Source organism: Lepidochelys olivacea (genome assembly GCF_965140295.1).
Source record: "Lepidochelys olivacea isolate rLepOli2 genome assembly, chromosome: 9".
Lineage (NCBI taxonomy): Eukaryota > Metazoa > Chordata > Testudines > Cheloniidae > Lepidochelys > Lepidochelys olivacea.
The window spans coordinates 23,652,510-23,672,165 of record NC_140419.1 but is presented as its reverse complement, the minus strand read 5'-3'; the positions used below and the strand labels follow the sequence as shown (position 1 = coordinate 23,672,165).

The 19,656-nt window shown below is 41.3% G+C and overlaps 1 protein-coding gene across 1 annotated transcript in view; it reads left to right on the top strand.

Moving 5' to 3' along the window:
• RSRC1 (arginine and serine rich coiled-coil 1) overlaps positions 1 to 19,656 on the top strand; it is a 369,693-nt gene that overhangs the window by 56,987 nt on the left and 293,050 nt on the right. Inside the window, exon 4 of the mRNA XM_084638898.1 lies at positions 15,663 to 15,839. Within this exon, the coding sequence (XP_084495024.1) occupies positions 15,663 to 15,839 (177 nt within the window). The remainder of the gene's footprint in view (positions 1 to 15,662; positions 15,840 to 19,656) is intronic.

Genomic DNA, 19,656 nt, shown 5'->3' with positions numbered 1-19,656 from the left:
ATGTGATGTTTGGTTTAACTTGAGCCAGTTGCTCTTCATTCAGATGTTGCTCTCTTGCAGCTTATCGGACACCTTTGTCAAATGGCATTGCTTGTATGTACTGAGCAGGAGATGTATCATCAATATATTTTTGGCACCGGAGTCTCTCAGATTTTCTAAGCGATCTCTTCTATGCGTTGAAGGTATTGTAGCAAACATAGGTGTGGTTTGGGCCTCTTCACAAGTGAGGGTAGGTGGTCTGGAAGGTCAGAGTCTGGAGATATGGATTTGTGACAGAAGGAACACAAATGAATAAACACAATAAAGCTAAAAGCAACATCTTCCTAAATATCCTGCTATCCTCTCTATTCTGGTCCAGTCCACTGAGAAAACGTCATAATTTTCAAAATAAATATTTCATTTTTCATAACACCTTGAAAATAAAATACTTATTTTCTTAAATGTGTTAATTGTGCGCTTGTACTGGTTTATAACTAAAGGGCTCCTTAATACTGAGATGCAGAAGCTCAGGCTGCATATCTAGTGAATTAATTAATATCCTTAATTTTCCCAGCTCTGCACAGCTCTGTCTATGCTTATGTATCTGCTTCTGTTTATTATTCATCTCACTTTTCTTCATTAGTAATGTCAACTTCACCACTCACCTTTTCTCCTCTCCATCTTATATTTCTGCCTTCTACCATGTCTAACCCCTGTGCTTTGAATAACCTTCTTTACCACAGTACACCTGGCTTCTAACTTTCCTTTAAAACCCTTAAAAACTATGTTTTCTGCCTTCAAATAATAATTATGTAAATATAATCTCTTCTCCACTCCCATTTTATTTAAAAACAGTTTTATTACTCTCCCCTAGATCTCCCTGAGTATTCTTACCTAAACTCTCTGTGTTTTTGGATTGTAAGCATCTAATTACCTTGACTTTGAGCATCGTACAGTGTGGTGTATGTCTGCACTTAGTAATACTGTCTTACAATTTATTATTTATTAACTTCCTCACTGTGAACAACAGTGGATTTATGGTGCTTGAAACCATAGTTTTGATTCTTTAAGAACTCATCCTGTGAAGTCTTTTCCTCGCTAGTGATAGTTCAATAAAAAGCCCCTTTTAATGTACTTTGACAGAGTGCTTCAATTTGCTTTAATCAGTTGTACCAGGGTTTAGACAATGTCTCTATTCTGAATATGAAAGTTAGTGGGTAGTGTAGTTTGCCACCGTGCGTTTGTTTTCATCATGTTGCTCTTTCCAATAGTGACTATTTTCCTTTTTATGTCTATCTGAAATGTTAAGGACAAGTTTGATGTTGTTGTTGTTGTTGGGGTTATAAGAAGTTAGCAGGGATTGTTATCAGCTGAAAGACTATTATAAAGAGTGTCAGTAAAGAACTTGACATCTTAGAAACTTTCAGTTGGGTGGTGGCTGTTATTTGCCAGATAAGTCATTTGTACCTAACACTTGCCTTCACTGGAACAGTGCTCATTTTCTTGTACTTGAGTGCTTGCACTCTTTGTTTTTGTTTTTTTAAAGTCCCTTAGTCCTCCTTTCCATTTCTTAAAGTACATCTTGGTGACTGTTTTCAAATTGTAATGTTTTGAGAAGATTAGATTGTACCTAGAAGATATAGTCCAATGCTTTAGTGCAATATAATTGGGGAAATACTAAACGACACTGACCTCATTTCCTTTAGAACAATGAAAATTAATAGTTTCACGTTTTATTAGGCTGATATTCCAGATGTAGTGTACATTTAATTAAGTGTAGTTTCCTTTTGGTTATGGTATGTGTATCTGTTTTTTGTCGCAAATTCTTTCTAGTTTTACAGTTTTCCACATGTTTTCTTTCACCATTTATGATTTTTTCAAAGAAGAGCTATAAGGATTTAAATCACTTTAGCATGCAGCAAAACAGTTCCCATTCAAACAATAAACGCCATTTTAAAAAGCCTTTAGATCTTCTGTCACTTCATAAATATAAATGTATAAAAACATTATGCAGTTGTAGTGCCCACCTGCTAATTAAATGCAGATTTCCTCAAACTTGTTTTAAAATCTGCTTATTTGTTTCAACTCTGTCTCTGTTCAGAATACATATGGTCCTTGTGAAACTAATTATGCTTATGGAGCAGCTGTTAAATTTAGTGCAACTAATTTTGTCCAATATTTTACATTTTAATTGATTACCTGTGAAGAAATTAACAAATTAACACTTATTGTGCAGTAACTGAATGTGCTTTTATGGATACTTTCAGTTTTTACAATTGGACTAAGTGTTGATGGAATAAAGACATTTCTTAAGATTTTAGTTAGAAAAGTTATTGGTGACCCTTGATTATCTGGTGTGAGAATTTAGGGATATTGAGTGATGCTAAGCATCTGTGTGTTCTGTAATGTAGACATGAAAAGCAGATTGGAAAGTAATAGCTTTTTCACAGAATTTTGGTAACATATGGGCTTATCTGGATCTAAGCACTCTTTGAAGATCTTTGAACTTGACTAAATGACTTAACCTTTGGCATAGTGGGTGGGTGTTGGGTGGTTATGGGTTTTTCTGGGGGCGGGGGTGGATGGGGGAGGTTGGCAGTCTACACTCAATCTTGACTTCCCTTTCCACCCTCGCCACCTAGAGTTTTTGTAATTTTTAACATTTTGATATTTGATCTTAATAAATGGCAGCTTTTAATTTTTGTTACAGTACACAAAATAGTATTATTAAAAAGTGGCTTTACTGTTCAAATGATAAGCAATTTTTATTTGATTTCAGAAAATTAAGCAATAACAATGTATTAAAAATATTTTGGAAAACTTCATCTTCAGTAATGGTTATATACAGATTTTCTTTTTTTCTGAGCTCAGATGACTTCTTAAATCTATAAAACCTGTTCCAAACTAAAAAAAAAAAAAAAAGATGCATTTCATAAAGTTACATTTTTATTTAAGCTAACTTCAGTAACATAGGTCATTAAGATAGAATGTGAGTAAAATATACTGTGCCTTACTAGGCTACAGATGGGAATATATGGGTTTTTTAAATACAATAATAATTAGCACAACTTGTCTCATGAGTTTAGTGCATTTTAATTTTCATGTCTTCATAAACTTCTAAACCTCAGCATACCACTGTGAAGACTACATTAAAGAGTTAAATTTAATAAGGTCATTGAGAAAGAAACTATAGATTCTTACTGAGAGGTGTCAGTTCAGGACCAGTGCACTTGTATTCCTCCTCCATGGTCTCTCGAATCCACCCACTCTAGACAACCAGTTCTTCAGCAGTCACCTCGTTTTTGAGTAGACTGCTCTCCCTCCTGACCAGGGGATTTCCAGGCTGCACAGTTTCCTGCATACACTGTGCTATTCCCAGCAAGCCAAACTTCCTACACAGGCCAGCATCTGTACTTTGCTTTCTCTCCAGAGGCTATAAATAGTGTAAATGTCAGAGTTAAAAGGTACCACACAGCTTTTTATAAGCAAGTACATTTATTCTTGAGGTATGGTGACTATATTTCCCTATGTGGAAATACGGGATACCTGATAAAATTGCTCATATTCAAGTGAGTTCAATGGCAATCAATCAGAACTGTGCAGTAGCTCCGTCCCAACATTCTATAAAAACTCCAGGGTCCAGCAGGAGAGGGAGGGCTTCGGGGGGTCTGGGCTGGGGGCTGTGTGCAGGCAGGGGGGTAGCTCAGGGTGCAGGGAAGGGGTAGCTAGGGGCTGTATCCCAGGAGGGCTCCCCTGCAATCCTTGTTCCCTGAGGGCTCTGCCAGCCATGGAGCTGGGTCTGCAGCCCCTGTGGCTCTTACTGGTTGCATGAGAAAAGGGGGCTAGGAGTTGAGCAACTTCAACCCCCTGTACCAGTAGCAGTAAGAGAGGAGGGAATACCATGGCTGCCTGCTCCATGGCACCAGCCAGAGGAGCAACTGCAGTGCCCAGCTCTGGCTTCCTGCCTCCTAACAGGCCAGGAGCCAGGGAGAGAAGGAGGGGTGGGTGTGTGTGTGGGGGGGAGGGGGTGGCTTGGAGCTGCCCCCTGGAACTGCCCTACACTTACACTCCAGTTTGGGGGTTGGACAACATCCCAGGTGTCCCCCAACTCTGCCCATGGGCTCGGGGGCCTCTGCCCCATGGGGAGCACTGGGGATCTGGGATTCAGCCCTGCCACTTCCGGCTTTAGCCCCGGTGCTGGCAATGGGGACTGGGGCTTCAGCGCCTCAGCTCCTGCCTTCAGTCCCGCGGGGACTGCCAGGGTTTGGGCATTCATCCCCACAGCTCCTGGCTGCAGCGAGGGGAGGGGAACGCTGAGAATCAGGGCTTCAGCCCCACGGCAGGCAGCGGGGATCGGGGCACTGGGGCTCAGGCTCTGGGTTTCAGCATCGGCCCCCAGTGGTCCCCCTGAAAGGGCTTGCGGACCCCCACTGAGAACCCCTACTTTAGGTTTAACATGGGGAGGGTGACAAACACCCTTAACACACCTTCCCCCCGCACAGGGCTGCCTCTCTTCCTACCTGATGTTGCCTCTTCCCGCCTCTGCACCAGGCCTGAGGCCACCACATGCTCTCACTGAGTGGCCACCGCCTGCCCTCACTTACCTGCCAGCCGCAAACAAGATTGGGTTGGGGCTGCGCTGATGGCTGACTGACGAGCAGGGGGAGTGGAAAATATGGGACAATTTGCCTGTTTAAAAAAAAAAAAAAAAAAAAGGGTGGGACACCTGCAAGATGGCTTAAGTATGGGCCTGTCCCATTAAAAACAGAATGGATGGTCATCCTATCTTGAGGTGAAAGCATTACAGAGAAAATATGTTAAAAACAATAAATGAACTTACACACGTGCTAAAAAGCTTACAAAAGGTCAGCGCAGTTCCAGTCTTGGGCTCTGGTGGGTCAGTCCTTCAACACCCACAGTTGGGATTTCTCCATGGTTACATGTTCAGAACTTCAATTTAGAAAGAGAACCACCATGAATAGTTCAATCTTTCTCGTATACAGTTTGGGCCTTTGATCTTAGCCTTACGTAACAGGTGATCAGCAGATGGTTGCCCGCTCCTCATGGCACAGCTTTAAAAGGCTGGGCTTTTGCAGAACCGGAGGTGGAACGTTTTCCTTCTCCACCCTCTCGATATTCCCCAGGAAAACCACTTAAACCTTTTTTCTTCCGCTGGTCCATTGTTGTCTGGCACGCTGTTTGTTTGAACCCCCCGGTCTTACATCTGTTACATTCTCCCCTCCAGAGGTGAGGTAAAATCCCTGCCCACAGTAATATATAAACTATTCTCTTAATACAATGGACCTCAAAGATTCTTAAACTTAATTCAATAAGGTTTCTCAAAGGTATTGGACAAAATTGCCATATGTTTCACACTAGATATACTGTTGAATTCCAAAGCTTAATTTCTTAGGATTTTGGACTTTTAACCAAAGTAGGAAACTAATCAACCATTTTTAAAAACAATTCACTTTGTTTTATAAAGTTATACTGGATATGTACAGTTCCCAAGAGGTTGAAGGCACTTGTCTGACACAATAGCATACTATTACAGGAGGAACCAGTAGTGACCCCCTATATTTAGGTTGTCTAACACTTTCCACTGTCAGAGATTCTTGTAGCCTTTCTTTGGGAGGCTCTGTCCCCCCCGTTGTTGCAGCAGGCCTTTGACATTTGGCAGGAACAAAGCCCTGGCACTAGTGATATGGCCTTTTTTTTGTCCCATGAAGTGCCATCCAGATTTAGTTGAATTATACACTATTTCTTTTGCTTGTAGTCCTTAGCTGAATTTTGGCAACATGCCAAAATACTGCCCATGAACATTATAAGGAGCTCTAGGCTGATGCTGCCCCTAAAGCAGTATCAGTACCACATATTATACTGGGATGCCTGGCATAGGCACCGACTCTGTGGGTGCTCCAGGGCTAAAGCACCCATGGGGAAAAATTAGTGGGTGCTCTGCACCCACTGGCAGCTAAGCTCCCTTCACCCTCCCCACTTCCTTCTCCTCCCCTCCCTGCCCCCCAAATGCACTGCGTCCCCGCTCCTCCGCTTACCTTCCAGCACTTCCCCCCGGCTGGCTGCTGCCAAACAGCTGTTTGGCAGCATGCTGAGAGGGAGGAGGAGAAGCGGGAACGTGGCACGCTCAGGGGAGGAGGTGGGGTAGAGGTGGGGCCGGGGCAGGGATTTGGGGAAGGGGTTGGAATAGGGGCAGGGAGGGGAGGGGACTTTGGGGAAGGGGTTGGAATGGGTGTGGGGGTGGGGGCGGGGTTGGGGGCAGAGGACGGGTCGAGCACCCAGGGGAAAGCAGGGAAGTGGATGCCTATGATGCCTGGTAGCTGCCAGACCAGCTGTAATTGTAGGGATTTTTTCAGAGTTGAGCTGAACCCCTGGCCACACTTTCCCTCCCACAACTCACGATATGTTCCTAATCACTAGCCCATTCCCTACTCTGGGATAACAGCCTTTAGTTAGTATCTAATGTAGCTAGTCCTGTAGCTCAGGGGTTCTCAAACTGGAGGTCAGGACCCCTCAGGGAGTCGTGAGGTTATTACATGGGGGGTCGCGAGCGGTCAGCCTCCACTTCAAACCCCGCTTTGCCTCCAGCATTTATAATGTTGTTAAATATATAAACAAGTGTTTTTAATTTATAAGGGGTCGCACTCAGAGGCTTGCAGTGTGAAAGGGGTCACCAGTACGATAGTTTGAGAAGCACTGCTATAGCTCAAGTGGTAGAAGGCAATGCTGAAGATTCAGGCTTCAAATCCTGCAGCTGATGTGTTATGGGGTTGGGGTTGTTTTGTATTTTATGTTTCCCCCACTTTTTGAAAAAAGGAAATTACGTACCAAAAGTTTAAGATGTAGGAATATTTACCAATAAAGCCAAACCCCAGAAAGGTTAACTTTCCTCTTTGAACAGAGTGTATGTACTCCTATTCAGTCATTTGGGAAGGCTACCAGTTTTTATTGGAACTTTAGTTAGTACAGGTGTAACTTATTCAAATTTTATTTTATCCAAGACACTGGGGTTAATCCCTTCATTTTTGTAAATGTCATTTGTAATCACCAGAAGTGATCAGGGTTTCATTTCTGTTTTATCTGAAAGGTGATGCTATCAGCTGTACCCTTAAAACCCTTTCTGCCCAACAAATGCTGTTCTTTGTATGGAATACAATTCAAATACTCACCAAGTCAGGTGATATTTTGCATATGCAATCTGATGAAATGACATCAAGCATGGTTGGTTTGTATCATAGGCTGTGGGAGACTATGCCTCTCCAAACAGCCCAGCATAGCCCTGCCCACGCTCCTCCCAGAAAGCCCCTCCTGCTTGCCCTTCCCCCTTGGTCCCAGCCCAGGCAAGCTGGCTGCAACTCTTCAGGGGAGTGTGCTAGGGCTGGGGTTAGGGCTAGGTTGGCTGAGACTGGCCTGCGGCCTGGACTTGGGGTCGCTGGGGCCGCCCAGCGCTGGGGGGGGTGTTTGGGGGCACTGGGGCTGCCCTCCCTGTGCTTGGGTGGTGGGGGTGGTATGCTGCCTGCCTGGCGCTTGGGGGGGAGGGGCGCTGGGGTTCTGGCGGCGGGACCAGCCGGCGGCTATCCACCGTCCATGACATAAAGTGAATATCTTTAGCCCATGATTTTTTGATTTTAAAACAATTTGCAATTAGACGAGCAGCAAATTAGTTGTTTGATGAATAGAGCAAAACAAAAACGTTTTTTTCCTGGCCAGATAATAGAAATAATCTCTCACATCTATAAGTATGCAGATCAGCTGTCTCACATGAAATGCTAGTAGTTCTCGCTGATGCTGATGTCCAGTAAAAAATGGTAGTTTTTTCCTCATGTGGCAGCTTAATAAAACTAACTTTATAACTTTAAAAATGTGCAGTTTTTCCTGTCTTCTTTAAATACGCTTCTGTAGTTCCTTAGCTTTCTAACTTTCTAAGGGTTTTATATTGTGCCTGTCACCAGAAAGTCTGAACACCTTTCTCTTCCTTATTACTTCTAGTTACTTCTGTTTGACTTCATTTACATAACCATTCTCTCAGTATATCAACTTTATTTCTAATTTTATTCTCATTAACTTTCCTATTTAAAGTGCTTTACTTTCTCCTTACTATTAATTCCTCTAAGGGATACTTTTTTCTTTCTTTATCCTTGGTTTCTGTTTCCTAACAGGGCACTTGGCTTCTCTTGCTTCTCCCTTTTCTAATTTTTTCAAGCCCTCAACCCATTCATCTAGTGGGCAATCCATTCTATCTTCATAAGTCATGTCTACATTACAAAACTATGTCGACCTGATTTACGTCAGTATACAATCAATGCAGTTATTACATTGCTTGTGTGTGTGAACATGTGGCTCCTCATATCAGTGCTGTGTATACTCACCAGGAGTGTTTGTATCGATACAGAATGTAGTACGCCGAGGGTGGGTATCTCAGTGTGCAACTCATCACCATCCAGCACAGGGTAATGTTGGGAAGTGTTTGCAATGCCCAATGGGGCCGCAATGAATTGCACAGAGGTGACTGGGAGCATGGGATCAGCATCCCATAATGCAGTGTTCTTCATCCCATAATTACAGCTGCATCCCATAATATTTCAATTCTTGTTTTCAAAAATCCCCACAAACCCACATATCCCTCCTTGCTGTCTGCCATAATTGGCATTAAAGCTCTGCATTATTGTCATGAGCATTGCAAGCACATGGTACATGATCCTGTAGTATTTGCAGAGCTGCAAGAGGAGCCACAGGGAACGTGGTGATTCCTTAGAGGAATTGCTGTGGGACATAGAAACAATTCAGGGTTGTTGGAGGCATTCATGGAGCAGCTGGAGATGGTGGTGTGCCAGTTCTGGACCTGAGAAACAAACACTGGTGGGATTGCATTGGCCTGCAGGTTTGGGATGATGAACAGTGGCTGCAGACCTTCTGGATGTGCAAGGCCACATTGCTGGATCTGTGTGCTGAATTCAACCCAGCCTTCTGGTGCAGGGACACAAAAATGAGAGCCACTCCGACGGTTGCAAAGTGAGTTGCAGTTGCACTGTGGAAACTTGCAATGCCAGATTGCTGCCTTTAAGTTGAGAATCAATTTCGAGTTGGGAAATCCACTACAGGGGCGGGCGTTGTCATCCAAGCATGCAGGGCTTTGCAGGGCTGTGACTTGGAGCAATGTGCAGGACATAATGGATGGTTTTGCAGCAATGGGGTTCCTGAACTGCAGTCGGGAGATAGATGGTATGCATATCCCTATTTTAGCACCAGACCACCCTACCACAGAGTATGTCAACAGAAACGGCTACTTTTCTACGGTAATGCAGGTGCTGGTGGATCACCGGGGATGCTTTACTGACATCAGTATGGGCTGGTCAGTGAAGTGCAGAACACGTGAATCTTTAAGAACACAGGACTGTTGAGAGAGCTGCAAGCAGGGACTTTCTTCCCCGACAGGTGGATTACCACTGAGAATGTTGAAACGACAATAGTGATGCTAGGAGAGACCCAGCCTATCCCTTGCTCCCAGGGCTCATGAAGCTGTACGCTGGCTACCTCGACAGCACCAAGCGCTTCAAGTAATGGCTCAGCAGGTGCAGAATGACTGTTTTAATGTGACTTGGTGGTGTTTACTTACAAGATTGGATCTCAATGAGAAAAAACATCCCAATGATTGTAGCTGCTTGCTGTGTCCTGCATAATATCTGTGAAGCATAAGAAGATAAGAACAGCCATACTGGGTCAGACCAAAGGTCCATCTAGTCCAGTATCCTGTCTTCCAACAGTGGCCAATGCTAGGTGCCCCAGAGGGAATGAACAGAACAGGTAATCGTCAGGTGATCCACCCCCCTGTCGCCCATTCCCAGCTTCTAGCAAACAGAGGCTAGGGACACCATCCCTGCCCATCCTGGCTAATAGCCATTGATGGACCTATCCTCCATGAATTTATCTAGTTCTTTTTTGAACCCTGTTATAGTCTTGGCCTTCACATCATCCTCTGGCAGGGAGTTCCACAGGTTGACTGTGTGTTGTGTGAAAAAATACTTCCTTTTGTTTGTTTTAAACCTGCTGCTTAATTAATTTCATTTGATGGCCCCGAGTTCTTGTATTATGTGAAGGAGTAAATAACACTTCCTTATTTACTTTCTCCACACAAGTCATGATTCGATAGACCTCTATGCTATCCCCCCTTAATTGTCTCTTTTCCAAGCTGAAAAGTCCCAGTCTTATTAATCTCTCCTCATACGACAGCCGTTCCATGCCCCTAATAATTTTTGGTCCTCTTTTCTGGACCTTTTCCAAGTCCAGTGTATCTTTTTTGAGATGAGACCACATCTGCATACAGTATTGAAGATGTGGTCGTATCATAGATTTATATAGCAGCAATATGGTATTTTCTGTCTTATTATCTATCCCTTTCTTACTGATTCACAACATTCTGTTCGCTTTTTTGACTGCCATTGCACATTGAGTTAATGTTTTCAGAGTACTATCCATAATGGCTCCAAGATCTTTTTCTTGAGTGGTAATAGCTAATGTAGACCCCATCATTTTATATGTATAGTTGGGATTATGTTTTCCAATGTGCATTACTTTGCATTTATCAACATTGAATTTAATCTGCCATTTTGTTGCCCAGTCACCCAGTTTTGAGAGATCCTTTTGTAGCTCGTCGCAGTCTGCCTGAGACTTAACTGTCTTGAGTAGTTTTGTATCATCTACAAATTTTGCAACCTCGCTGTTTACCCCTTTTTCCAGATAATTTATGAATATGTTGAATAGGACTGGGCCCAGTACAGACCCCTGGGAGACACCACTATTTACATCTCTCCATTCTGAAAACTGACTATTTATTCCTACCCTTTGTTTCCTATCTTTTAACAAATTACCAATCCCTGAGAGGACCTTCCTTCTCATCCCATGACTACTTACTTTGCTTAAGAGCCTTTGGTGAGGGGCCTTGTCAACGGCTTTCTGAAAATCTAAATACACTATATCCACTGAATCCCCCTTGTCCACATGCTTGTTGCCCCTCTCAAAGAATACTAGTAGATTGGTGAGGCATGATTTCCCTTTACAAAAATCGTGTTGACTCTTCCCCAACAAATTATGTTAATCTATGTCTCTTACAGATTTGTTCTTTAGTATAGTTTCAACCAGTTTGCCCGGTACTGAAGTCAGGCTTACCGGCCTGTAAATACTGGGGTCACCTCTGGAGCTCTTTTTAAATATTGGCATCACATTAGCTATCCTCTAGTTGTTTGGTACAGAAGCTGATTTAAATCATAGGTTACAGACAACAGTTAGTAGTCCTGAAATTTCACATTTGAGTTCCTTCAGAACTCTTCGGTGTATTCACCCCAAGCAAAAGGGGAAGTTTCTGCCAGGGTGGAGGTGGAGTGCCTGACGGTTGAATTTAAACAGCCAGATACAAGAGCTATTAGAAGAGCTCAACGCAGAGCTATACGTCTCAGGGGGGCTTTGAAGGGTCATTGTGATAGTGAACCTGAGTAGTGTGTGTTGCTGTAGTGTGCTCTACCTGGCCTTGCTTTTTTTTGCAGCCTGGTATGAATCTTTTAGTAATTGCTGTGTTTTTAGGAATATAACATTGTCAATGCACCTATTAATATGGTCTGTGAATGATGTTATGGGTTCTATGACAAAGTGAAGTAACAGGAAATTAGTGGGTGTTAGACCTGCTCACCACCAGACAGCAGTTGTTGTGAACTAATAAAGATAAAGTTTGTTCCAAATAAATAGAATTTGATTCTGTAATGTGAAGCAGGCATTAAAAACCATTTAAAACGTAATAAATTAATGGAATAGAACTTATGAAGGGGAAAGAACGCTAATTTCCATTTCAGGAACACACACCAACCGTGGCTTTCACAGGTCAGTGAAGTTGTGATTGTCTTTAATGTTCCCCAGGGTGGAGTGGTAGGGGTAGTGCACTGACCCCGGATGCCCCGTGGAATGTTGAGGGGAGGTTTAAGGAGGTCCCAATATTGAGTTCTTTGTGGGCTGCAGAGAGAGATGAGATGGGTTTGTTGAACCTGCAGATCTACCAGAGTGTGCAGCATCTCTGTTTGCTGTCTAAGAAGTGCAAGCATCTCCTACTGCTCATCCCTCTCCTTTTCCTGTTCCTTTCCTCTCTCCACTCTGTCCTTCTCCTTGCTGTCTGTAAGGGTGATCTTCCAGGGCCTGCACTCATTCTCTGATGCAGCACTGGCTTGCAGGATCTTCTGGAACATGTCATATACATGTTTTCTTTCTCCTTATCTATCTCAGTTGTTCTGCAGGTGTGGAGGGGGAGACCCTGAAGGCCACAGTGACAAAAGCTGTACCATCGTGAGGGTAATTGTGACGGAAATTTAAACTTAAGAAGCTGAACTCATTCCCCTTGCTCCCCAATTGCTTCTACGTTCTCATTTCTGCTTGGGATTGATGAGCTTGGGATTCATTGATCAGCCATGGTGACTGTGGTCCTCAGGGTGGTTGGGGAAATTAAGAGGGAATAGTTTTCTGGCATGAATATAGTTGTATAGGGCAATGGAACTGAATAATGGCACCATTTTCCACAGGCAGTGGTGATTTTAGCTGACATTTCACTCCTGAGCTTAACAGAGGCAGAGAGAGCAGAGCTCCTGCTGGCATCCCGATGCTGCCCGGGTCCGTATAATGCTAGCTTATGTACTGCTATGGTGCCTTCTGAAGTAATCACTCAGTGGTGTGAGAAAGTGTCCTATAGTGGCTGAAGAAATAAGGCAGCCCTCCCCAGAAACTGTCAGCAGAGGATTGCAGAGTACCTCCATGACAGTGTCATTGAAATCTTTATGGAGGATTCATGGGAGATCTTGGTACCTGTAAAACAAAGTGCTCTGCGTGGCCCCCTCTGCCTAACTCTAGAAGGGAATGAAAAGCAGATAGCAACTCTGCCTCTCTTGGTTGTTCCACTACCTCTTTTAGCGCAAGTAAAAAAAAAAAAAAAAGATTTGCTACATTGGGGTTCATCTGTTGTGAATTCATAAATACATGATGATAGTTTTGCTGTTGGATTGTGAAGGAGAAAGCTAATTCTGGAAAACCAAACTTCTTCAGTAGTCCAAAGTTCTCCACCATTAGAGGCATCATATTTATTCTAAATACAAATATGATTTTCAGAACATGTGTCACAAATACTCTAAAATGTAATGAAACTTTAAGGTTAGACTTGCTCCACAGTTTGTCTCCTATTTTCCTCAGCCTCTCACTTTACTTGTGTTCAATCTTTCCTGTTTCTGTGGGTTAGGAGATCTTTCACTTGTACCCTCCCATTTTTCTGGAGCTGTGTTTTAATTTATATATGCATTATAGCACTGGTGGTAATCAGTACACATAGGTGATTGATTAGGTATCTCTCAGTAGTTTGTGTATTTAGTGCCCCATTTGTGTACTGTGCAAATATCCAATGAAATTATCCCACAACATACTTAGTGTGTAATCAAGATGAAAAGTAGAATTTCTGCAAAGAACTTTCAACAATTCCATGTGGCAATTGTGTTGTAGTACTACCTTCCTGAGGAGATGATTTCCATGGAGGTGACACATTTTTACTGTTGTCTTCATTGTAAACATCCTGTTATTAGTCATGTGCTTGCCTCACCCACGTGTGGGATCGGGGAACACAAGCTGTATCAGTCAGACAATGTGTGTGGCTCTTTCACTGGAACTGTAAAACTAAAACGGTAACAATCACAGAACTTAATGAGTTACAAGAGGCATAGTAAATGAAGAAACAATAGCTTTTGTAAAGAAAACCTTTATTGTCAAAATTATTTAAATTGTTTTTTCAGTTATTGTTACAAACTTAGTGTGAGGATGTTAGTTTGCATTTTTAAACATTGGCTTTTTTTCTTTTGCCACGTTTTGCCATTTAGATGTCTGTATGCCCGTAAGACTGGTACTTTAAACATCTAACTGACTTAAATGGCAATTATTTGCACATATAAAATTGTCGGTGCAAGTTAACAGAGGCGCCAGTTAAGTTGGAGCCGAAAAGGTGAACCCTCTAGAAATAGAAATTGCCAGAGCATATGATTCCTTGGCTGTTGTTTCATGTGGTGGACCCCAAAAGGTGGAGGAATCCCTAATCAAACAGGTAACATTTTGCATTAGATAAACCAGTGAGTCAATTCAAACTGTACTGAATAAAGTACTGCGGAAGACACCTGTCTAGGGCATGAACTAGGTGCTGTGTCTCTTCCATGTTTAATTTCTATGACTCTGTGAAGGAGTTAGTTTTAGCATTACCTGTGATATTCATTAAGATCAAGATTACCGTCTCGAGTGAGAGTATCTTAAAGGCAATGATGTGTAAACCTGATGTCTTGGCTTTATCAGATCCCACTTTTGGTTGGCAGATTCTGAATATTTTTATCCTGTAAGTCAAGCCTTCTTTCTTTCATCCCCAGTCAATTACATTGTGAGGGGACACTGCTACCTGCTATCCAATTCTGTTTATGAGGATATAACAGATAGACAATATCCTTACAGCAATTCAGTATACTGTTGATGATTATTAGGTGGTAATGTGACCTTTGAATTAGTACTGATACAATGACCCAGGACTGATAATAGGGGTGATTGTGCTGCTAGAGATGCCACCTTTTGGAAGAGGTGTAAATCTGAGATTCTGATCTCTTGTGGAAGTTGAAAAGATTCAATGGCAAGAATAGGTATGTTACTTCCAGTATAGTGGCAAAGAGGTGAAAGCAAACACAGAATATTATACTTAGCAACTAAGGGCATGGCTACACTGGAAACTTCAAAGCGCTGTCGCAGGAGTGCTCCCGCGGCAGTGCTTTGAAGTGTGAGTGTGAAGCTTGAGCGCTGGGAGAGAACTTTCCCAGTGCTCCTGGTAACCCACCTCCACGAGGGGATTAGCTCTGAGCGCTGGGAGCCTGTCTACATTAGCGCTTTAAAGTGCTCTAACTTGCTGCGCGCAGGGGGGTGATTTTTCACACCCCTGAGCCAGCGAGTTACAGCCCTATAAAATGTAAGTGTAGCCAAGCCCTAAGACGCTGAACCTGCAAGAGACTATACAAGTACCCTGGTGTGGAGTCACTGGTCAGACTGGGGCCTACGTTTGCAGGCTTTTCTTTAAAGTGTAGTTCTACTCTAAAAAATTTATTCTGTCATCCCCCATAACTGTCATCCCTCTGTGCTCAGCCTGGGCTCTCAGACACAAGACACAAAAATGGCTTTGTTGTTCTGGGACATCATCACCAGTAGTAAAGGCTGCCCTTTATTAACAAATTAAACTCTGTGACATGTGTGCAACCTTTTTAACATCAGTGGGTTTGCACAGGTGCAACAGATTGGAATGTAGGAAATCATTTGGATGTACAAGAAGGAATACAATTCAGCTAATTTTTGAGCACTGTATTGACCTTGCATTGTTTAATATTATGGAGCAGGTATGTTGAGTAAGATGGTCTCATGTTTTAACAGTCATTTTCAGTACAGAATCATACTTTGTCAACAATTGATTCCTTTTTAATTTCTCACTTGCATTGTCAGGCATGTTTTTTTTTATTTTAATTGGGAGAAGATTATGGACAGAACACCTGGACTGTATATGAGAAATTTGATGTGCAGTGTTAATTGAATTATCATTTCTAAGTTTGAATACTGTATGTTTTGCATAGGTCACGATCAAGACCTCATCAACGTTCCTATAGTCGAAGCAGTGAAAGATCTAGTCATAGAAGAACTCATAGCAGATCTCGTGAAAGAGAACGGCGTAAAGGCAGAGATAAAGAAAAAATAAAAGAGAAGGAGAGGAGCAGAGGGAAAGAGAAGGAGTTGTATACCACCAAGCGTGGGTAAGTGTAATGACAAATCAAAATAAATTCATTACTATGGTGAATGAAAACATAATCAGTATTACTTTTTACTTATGTGGCCATCAACTTGCTAGGCAACATTTGTACTAAGTGAAGTGTACTTTTCCTTTTTAAATCCTCGAACCATGTGGCTCTCATAAGATATGGTCAACACCTTAATTTAGTAATCTTTCACTTTTCTCTCCATAGATCTGCAGGAACTTGAGAAATCAGTGTAGATTAGAAGTTAATTTTGCTATTTTAAATAAATATATAAAAGAAAGGGCTGTAAAGTTGGAGCAGAGATCTTATCTACCATAACCCTCTGTTTGTAATCACTTATACTTCCCAATAAGTAGGTATTACGTTTGATAAGTAAGGGGAGAAGACAAACACTTGAGCTAACTTTGAAGTGCTGCTACTTAGCTCATTAACTCTGCTGGAACTCATTGTATTGTTTTGTCTAGATAACGAGTTGCTCCCTTCCCAAATTTGGTTAGTTTTGGGAAAATAATTAAATAACTTGCTTTTGTCTGATGTTTATTCTGAGGCTGCAGTTCAGATATTTGTAATATATTATTATATAGAAATATAATAATAACCAGCCTGGTTATTTCTGCATAGCATGATTTGGTAAGTGCTTATACAAGCATGTGTAAGAATAATTTAGGTGGCACTGAAGAGGACAAGATTGTCACTGCAAAGAGGTGAGCAGTACACAGACTATTGATTTCTGGGAAGTGGGTCCTTTAAATGAAATGTTGAACTTCAGTAGGACAACTGAGTCCATCAATCTAAGGTTTAGATCTGCATAAAATTCTTTAACAAAATAACTTTTGTCAATTTTGCAGTAATTCATATGGAAGCTTATTGCTCTTTTCCTTGCTAACTAGGATATCAAAAGTCAAATTTTGGTATTCCACTTATAAACTTTTGGCCTGAAAAATCCACAATGAAAATTATTTTAAGTGGCAAAGTTTTGGGGAGAATGGTCAACATTGTTCAAGACAATAAAACTACAATCAAATATAATTGTGTAATTTTTTTCTAATAAAAATGAGTAAAAATCTAGCTCGCGCTGTTTCCAAACATCCCATTTATTCTATCCCATTGAGGTGAGGAGCTATTTAAATCCCTCTCCAATTACATACATAAAGATAGAATTGGGTGTTGGGAGTCCAGATTTTCTTGTCACAAGCATTTTGCCAAAACTGAACCTATCAACCTGAAATTTCTTGTATTCCTTTGCCAGAAGGAAAGTTTGGGAGTAAATGGACAAAGGTGTTCATAAGAAAGTTGGGCTTGGGTTGGGGGTTGGAAGCCCTACCTCTTTTGCCTATGTCTGTTCTTGTAATCCTGGGACTGTCAATCAGGGCAGCAAGCTGAGGTGACACTATTGCAACCACTTCTTGTCCTTTGGCCATCAGTAGTTATGGTCATCAGTGCTGTTGGCGAATGAGGAGGCCAGTTTATATAGTCTCTATAACAGCTACCCACAGCAAAGGTGTGGGATCATCAGCTCATCCTCACCCACTTTATGGACAAATTTTTGGACTGCAAGGGATCAAGGAAGTTGTCTTCCCGTTGTTCTCTCTCTGACCACCAAGGGCCAGCCCAGACACAATGCGAGACCAATTTATGAGGGTGGCAGTATTGAAGCTTGAGTTCCATTAGAGTAATATGGGCTGCTGAGCTTCAGTTGTAGTTTTGGTTATGGGGACGTGTGATGACATTGGGTTAGAGGGGTAAGAATATTGTAATATGGTTTATATGGTGTTTTATCTATTTAAATAAAATAGAAGCCATAACAAATGGTCCAATCATCCTAAGCTGTTGTGTTTGGCATGACGTTTTAGTGGGAAAGACATGAAAATTTATCTTTTACAGACATTAGATAACTAAACTGCCTATATTGTCTTTTTATTTAACTTTGTGAAGGAGGCATGATCAGTAAGTGAGATACCTTCAAAAAGGAAATATTACCTTTCCCCCACCCCCAATGATAGTTCAGCTTGTTTCTTCTGTCTACTTCTGTGTTATGTGGTTGTGAATTGCAAGAGAGGTTGTCCCAAGGCAATTTGTTGAGTCAGATTGGCCCGGATTATAGAAAAAATTGAGAACCCTTGATTTGGATGCTATTAGAATACAGATTTGGAAATTAATGAAAGAAGAGGTAAGTAGAATGGCTAAAACTACATCAATATCAGTGCTTCCAATGTACATAGTTTTTTTCGATTGGTCATATGGGTAGGATGCAGAATTAAATGTGCATTATTAATGAATTATTGAAGTTTATTGTTAAAGTAACCTGCTATATATCAAATATTAAGGATGAAATTACTGAATTTTTAGAACAGGTTGTAATCATTCCAAAAAATGTAAACAAATGTATAATTCTTTTTTAGAGCTGGATGCAACTAGTAGATTAAGGAAATGCATGCAAGTATTCCACTGGAGTCTATTGCATATATTAGATGTGTCTGAGTATCCTTGCAGAAGATATGTGACCCCTCCTCGATCTTACATTTGATCTCTTATGTAAATACATTTGATAGTGTTTATAATTTTACAGTTTTTATTTCGCTTGCGTAACTACTAACATGTTTATAGTGTGAGTTTGGGTATGTTTAAGAAAATAAAAGTATTGAACAGATTGACTTGCTTTCCTAAAAGCACAGTATTTAAAAATTCTGGTGCCTGGCCATAATCTACTTGTATAAATGAAATAACTATTTACTTTTCCATTGTTTGGAAAAGTCCTTCATTTTGGCTAGCTTTGCATACACATACACATATATTCATCAAGTAAAACAAACGAGCTACTCAATAGGATAATTTTCTAACATTTAAAAATGATGACAGTTTAAGGAGGAAAATAGAGAGGGAAAACTGATGAAGAGAAGGAAATACAGTTCTCTGTTGTAGGAAATTTTCATTATTGTTTTACTCACATTTTATATCTTCAGATACTTGCCTTCTCAGTTTCATCCATGACTTGTGGTATAACTATATTATCAGTACTACCCCTGGCTGGGTCAATGAAATGCCCAAAACGATTTACAAAATCAAATTTATTTTTGCTTTAAATAATCAAGACCTATCAATCAGGATTTTGTAGGTTTCAAGGGATGGCAGTTTCTTAGGGCTTGTGTCCACTTACCGGTGGATTGACGCTGTGGCGTCTAGTGAAGACCCTCTAAATCAACCGCCGATCACTCTCCCGTTGACTCCGGTACTCCACCGGAACAAGAAGCATAAAGTAAGTCCACGGGAGAATTTCTTCCATCGACCCAGTGCAGTGTAGACAGCGCAATAAGTCGACCTAAGGTATGTTGATTCCAGCTGTGTTGTTCATGTAGCTGGAGTTACATAACTTAGGTCGACTTAAACCCATAGTGTAGACCTGCTCTTATTGTCCCTGCTTTGTACTCCCAAACTTTAATTTGTGTCTCTGTTTAAACAAGCTTAATGGAACCCCTAATCTGACCTACCTAGCTGTATTGAGCATATTTTTCTTGTATCTGTCTTCAAGGTGAAGGAAACTGATCATGTATTGAATGTGTTCCATAAGTTATCTATTGGTTCTAGACTTTTCCTGAAAGGTTAAATGGAAATTTGGAATGTAGCATCTTTGGTTGTGCACATGATCTCCTCTCATATTCATATATGTATTTCACAATTTCCTCCTTACTTCTAGGGTTTTGAACATGCCAGAAATTTACTCAAGGTGCTTTGTGATTATGCTCAAAACATGTGTGAAGTATCTATTGACTGTGTAAAATACTGGGTTAGCTATTCATATATATTTTTTCTTTGC